Source organism: Salvelinus alpinus, chromosome 2, assembly GCF_045679555.1.
Source record: "Salvelinus alpinus chromosome 2, SLU_Salpinus.1, whole genome shotgun sequence".
NCBI classification, from domain to species: Eukaryota; Metazoa; Chordata; class Actinopteri; order Salmoniformes; family Salmonidae; genus Salvelinus; species Salvelinus alpinus.
In genome coordinates this window covers 35,922,443-35,923,170 of record NC_092087.1, presented here as the reverse complement: position 1 = coordinate 35,923,170, position 728 = coordinate 35,922,443, and the positions used below count along the sequence as shown (strand labels likewise).

The 728-nt window shown below is 42.6% G+C and overlaps 1 protein-coding gene across 1 annotated transcript in view; it reads left to right on the top strand.

The window, feature by feature from the left end:
* Nucleotides 1–475: 475 nt before the first annotated feature.
* Nucleotides 476–728, top strand: part of LOC139559868 (peptidyl-prolyl cis-trans isomerase FKBP11-like) — a 31,351-nt gene continuing 31,098 nt past the window's right edge. The window contains exon 1 of the mRNA XM_071376294.1: nt 476–724. Coding sequence (XP_071232395.1) covers nt 718–724 — 7 coding nt within the window. The 5' untranslated portion in view covers nt 476–717. The remainder of the gene's footprint in view (nt 725–728) is intronic.

The window sequence follows — 728 nt, the reverse complement described above, 5'->3', positions numbered from 1 at the left end:
GTAGAAAATGATTTTAAAAAAGGGATAAAGAAAACCCTTGAATGAGTAGGTGTGTCCAAACTTTTGACTGGTACTGTAGATACAGTCTTTCACAGTGAAAAGTCATGTCCGCTTCGGCGCTGTCATTTTCTGTAATGAAGTTTAAAAAACGGTGAAAAGTCAAATGACAGCATACCCTGTTTCCGGTTTCTGGTTGATGACAACAGCCACGCGAATACGATACCAGATTGTTAGCAAGTTCACTTTGCGAAACTGACACATATTATTGTTAGAAAAACAAGGTCGTTCACACCCGCTGTAGTAAATTAAAGAAACCCCGTAGAGGGCCACTATGGGTTCTAAAGGGAATATTAATTCTGTTTTTTTCAGGAGGTACTGATACTGCTGAAGCTTTTAGAAGACTCACAACTGCCCTCAACCGACACAAATAATGTAACTGCACCGTTACCTATCAGCAATTGACTTCTGGGATGCTGGCGGAATGTTTAAGGCGGGCTCTTCGCAGTCACTTCGGCGACACAGGTCCGCGGGTCGACTGCATCGTTATCACCATACTATAACAACACATCAGCCTTAACTGGCGTCTAGCCTATATATACACACAGTACCTCCGAATCTCTATTCGACAGATTGTCTGTGGTGGTCAGTCGTTGGCGCTTGCTGTACTACGGATTCACGGAAGTTAGTTGGATAGTTTTCCAAAAGTTCGGATTTACAATGAAAGTGTA